Source organism: Tupaia chinensis, unplaced genomic scaffold (genome assembly GCF_000334495.1).
Source record: "Tupaia chinensis unplaced genomic scaffold, TupChi_1.0 Scaffold000407_4, whole genome shotgun sequence".
In the NCBI taxonomy this organism is placed as follows: Eukaryota; Metazoa; Chordata; class Mammalia; order Scandentia; family Tupaiidae; genus Tupaia; species Tupaia belangeri.
In genome coordinates, this window is record NW_006159912.1 from 4,751,162 (window position 1) to 4,754,369 (window position 3,208).

General features: G+C 55.0%; 1 protein-coding gene across 1 annotated transcript in view; it reads left to right on the forward strand.

Moving 5' to 3' along the window:
* CHCT1 (CHD1 helical C-terminal domain containing 1) overlaps positions 1-3,208 on the forward strand; it is a 15,356-nt gene that overhangs the window by 2,711 nt on the left and 9,437 nt on the right. Inside the window, exons 2-4 of the mRNA XM_006154456.2 lie at positions 173-274; positions 557-732; positions 2,285-2,384. Of these exons, the coding sequence (XP_006154518.1) occupies positions 173-274; positions 557-732; positions 2,285-2,384 (378 nt within the window). The remainder of the gene's footprint in view (positions 1-172; positions 275-556; positions 733-2,284; positions 2,385-3,208) is intronic.

Below are 3,208 nucleotides of genomic sequence, written 5' to 3' on the forward strand. Positions count from 1 at the left end.
AAGAAAGAAAGAAAGAAAGAAAGAAAGAAAAAATAGTTTTTTTTTTTTTTTTAATGTAGCATAGGGAGAATGGAGGGGATTTTGTCTGCCATTTGGGCCAGCGCTTGCCAAGGATCACCCTGCAGGAACAGGAGCCCAATCCTCCCAGCCAACTGCCCCTGCCTCCTCCCAGGTGACGAATGTGCTCTACTTAGAGAGGAGCTCCAGCACCATCCCTGCAGGAGACTCACTCGTGCGCCATGCCAAGGGCCTGGACCAGGACACCTTCAAAATTGTGAGTGAGGACCAGCCTGGAACACGCCCCCTCTCGCCCCCCGCAGCCCCTCATGTGCCATGAGTCAAGAGATCTGATCAGGAAATGATGGGCCTCAGACCCACAGCGCGCTTGTCATACTGCCCCACCTGTCACACTTTTGGAAGGGAAGTGGGGTGACAGGCACTTCCTCACTAAACACACACACCCCTCCCTGGGTCGGTAGGGGCTGCAGCCAGGCCAACCCGCTGGTTCCTCTGGGCAGCTCAGCTGCCTCTTTTCACCTCTCCTGTTGCTCCTCAGTGTAAGGAATATTTAAGACCGCTGAAGAAGTTCCTGCGCAAGCTGTGCCCGCCCAGGGACCTTCCCCAGAGGAAGAAGCTAAAGTACATGAAGCAGAGTCTGGTGGTCCTGGGGGACCACATCAACACCTTTCTCCAGCATTACTGCAGAGCCTGGGAAATCAAGCACTGGAGAAAGTAGGGCGGCCTCCTCACTCTCCCCCCACACCCATTCCTGGGCCACCGCCTCTCCATTCAAGGCCACACCCTAGTCAAGATTCTGCAGTCTTTGGGACCAGCAGTTAGCGTAATGGCTACGTCGCTGGACTCCCATGTAGTCGACTGCGGTTCGCATCCCGGACCCGGTGGCTTAAAACTCACGCCGGGCGCGTGTGCGTGCGTGCCCAAGATCCCGAGAGGAGAATGAAGGAGAAGGGATTGCGGCGTGCCCATCCCCCCGGGGGGTGATTTCTCGCTTTCTGTCTCTCTGTCTCTCTCTGTCTGTCTGGTGAGTGCATGCGCCCTATAGCAAAAACCTCTTCAAAAAAAAAAAAGATTCTGCAGTCTTTGGGACCAGCAGTTAGCGTAATGGCTACGTCGCTGGACTCCCATGTAGTCGACTGCGGTTCGCATCCCGGACCCGGTGGCTTAAAACTCACGCCGGGCGCGTGTGCGTGCGTGCCCAAGATCCCGAGAGGAGAATGAAGGAGAAGGGATTGCGGCGTGCCCATCCCCCCGGGGGGTGATTTCTCGCTTTCTGTCTCTCTGTCTCTCTCTGTCTGTCTGGTGAGTGCATGCGCCCTATAGCAAAAACCTCTTCAAAAAAAAAAAAGATTCTGCAGTCTTTGGGACCAGCAGTTAGCGTAATGGCTACGTCGCTGGACTCCCATGTAGTCGACTGCGGTTCGCATCCCGGACCCGGTGGCTTAAAACTCACGCCGGGCGCGTGTGCGTGCGTGCCCAAGATCCCGAGAGGAGAATGAAGGAGAAGGGATTGCGGCGTGCCCATCCCCCCGGGGGGTGATTTCTCGCTTTCTGTCTCTCTGTCTCTCTCTGTCTGTCTGGTGAGTGCATGCGCCCTATAGCAAAAACCTCTTCAAAAAAAAAAAAGATTCTGCAGTCTTTGGGACCAGCAGTTAGCGTAATGGCTACGTCGCTGGACTCCCATGTAGTCGACTGCGGTTCGCATCCCGGACCCGGTGGCTTAAAACTCACGCCGGGCGCGTGTGCGTGCGTGCCCAAGATCCCGAGAGGAGAATGAAGGAGAAGGGATTGCGGCGTGCCCATCCCCCCGGGGGGTGATTTCTCGCTTTCTGTCTCTCTGTCTCTCTCTGTCTGTCTGGTGAGTGCATGCGCCCTATAGCAAAAACCTCTTCAAAAAAAAAAAAAAAGATTCTGCAGTCTTTCATCTTTACATGGAAGAGTCAGGATCCTAGAAGGGGTGGGGGTAGGGAGAACAGGGTTGCCTTGTCACTCACAGAAAGACCAATTGCCCCTTGGCAGTTCACACAGTGGGCAAAGCCTCTCCTGACCCCGAGGAGAATGACCTCTGATGAGACAAGTAGTGTGTACGAGGCTCCTCCCCAGGCCAAAATATCCACCCTCTGACAGAGCCTGCCTCTGCTCCTGACCCCAAACTGAGGAAGCAGCGGGTGGTCTGCTTCTCCCAGAGTGGGACCTGGTCACAAGTCAAGGCTGCTGGGAGAAAGGGCTGTGCTCCGCCTCCCTCAGCTCTGGTCTCTCCCCACAGGATGCTCTGGAGATTTGTCTCCCTCTTCTCAGAACTGGAACCGAAGCAGCTTCGCCGGCTCTACAAGTACTCCAAGAACAACCAGACAGCCAAGTTCCTGGTGAGTAGTCAGGGAGACTCCCGGCTCTGCTGGGAACTAGTTGGTGTGGTCCTGGAGCACCAGGAGCAGCAGGGGACTGAGTGGCCCTCTGATACACGCAGAGCCCTCTTTGGGTCCTTTCCACAACTCCTTGCCTAAAGGGGCTGTACTGCCCCTACCTTTACCCTGCACTGGGCACAGGGTGGGGCTGGAGAGGGCAGAGGCTCCATATCCAGTTCTCAGCTTTTCTTCACCCTTTACGCCCACACCCTGATGTTAGCAGAGTCAGGGGCTCATGGAGGAGCCATGAGCGGGGGCAGTTGAGGCCAGGCAGAAAGTCCAGTTGGGGAAGTGTTCCAGGATTGTGAACAGAGCCAGAAATAGTGGTTCTCAAGCATCGTAGTCCCGAGCCACATTTACCCTCTTAAAATCACTGAGGGCCCAGGCTCTGTGGTGCAGTCAGTGGCATACTGGATTGTGGAGCTAGAAGCCACATGTGGAATGTGGTTCCAGTCTCTGGCCTGATTAGCCTGAAAACATGCCAGTGCGTGTGTGTGTGCCCAGGACCCTGGCAGGCTGGAGGAGTGAAGGAAGGAGATCACGGCATGACGGAGCGCTCTGAACGGTGCTTCTCTCTCTCATGCACATGCAAGTGCGCTGTCATGAGTAAAAGAAAAAAAAAAAGGAATTCCAAGAAGTTTTTTTTTCTTAGATTAGGAAAAAATTTTTGCTATAGGGTGCGTGCGCTCACCAGACAGACAGAGAGAGACATAGAGACAGAAAGCGAGAAATCACCCCCCAGGGGGTATGGCCACGCCACAATCCCTTCTCCTCCATTCTCCTCT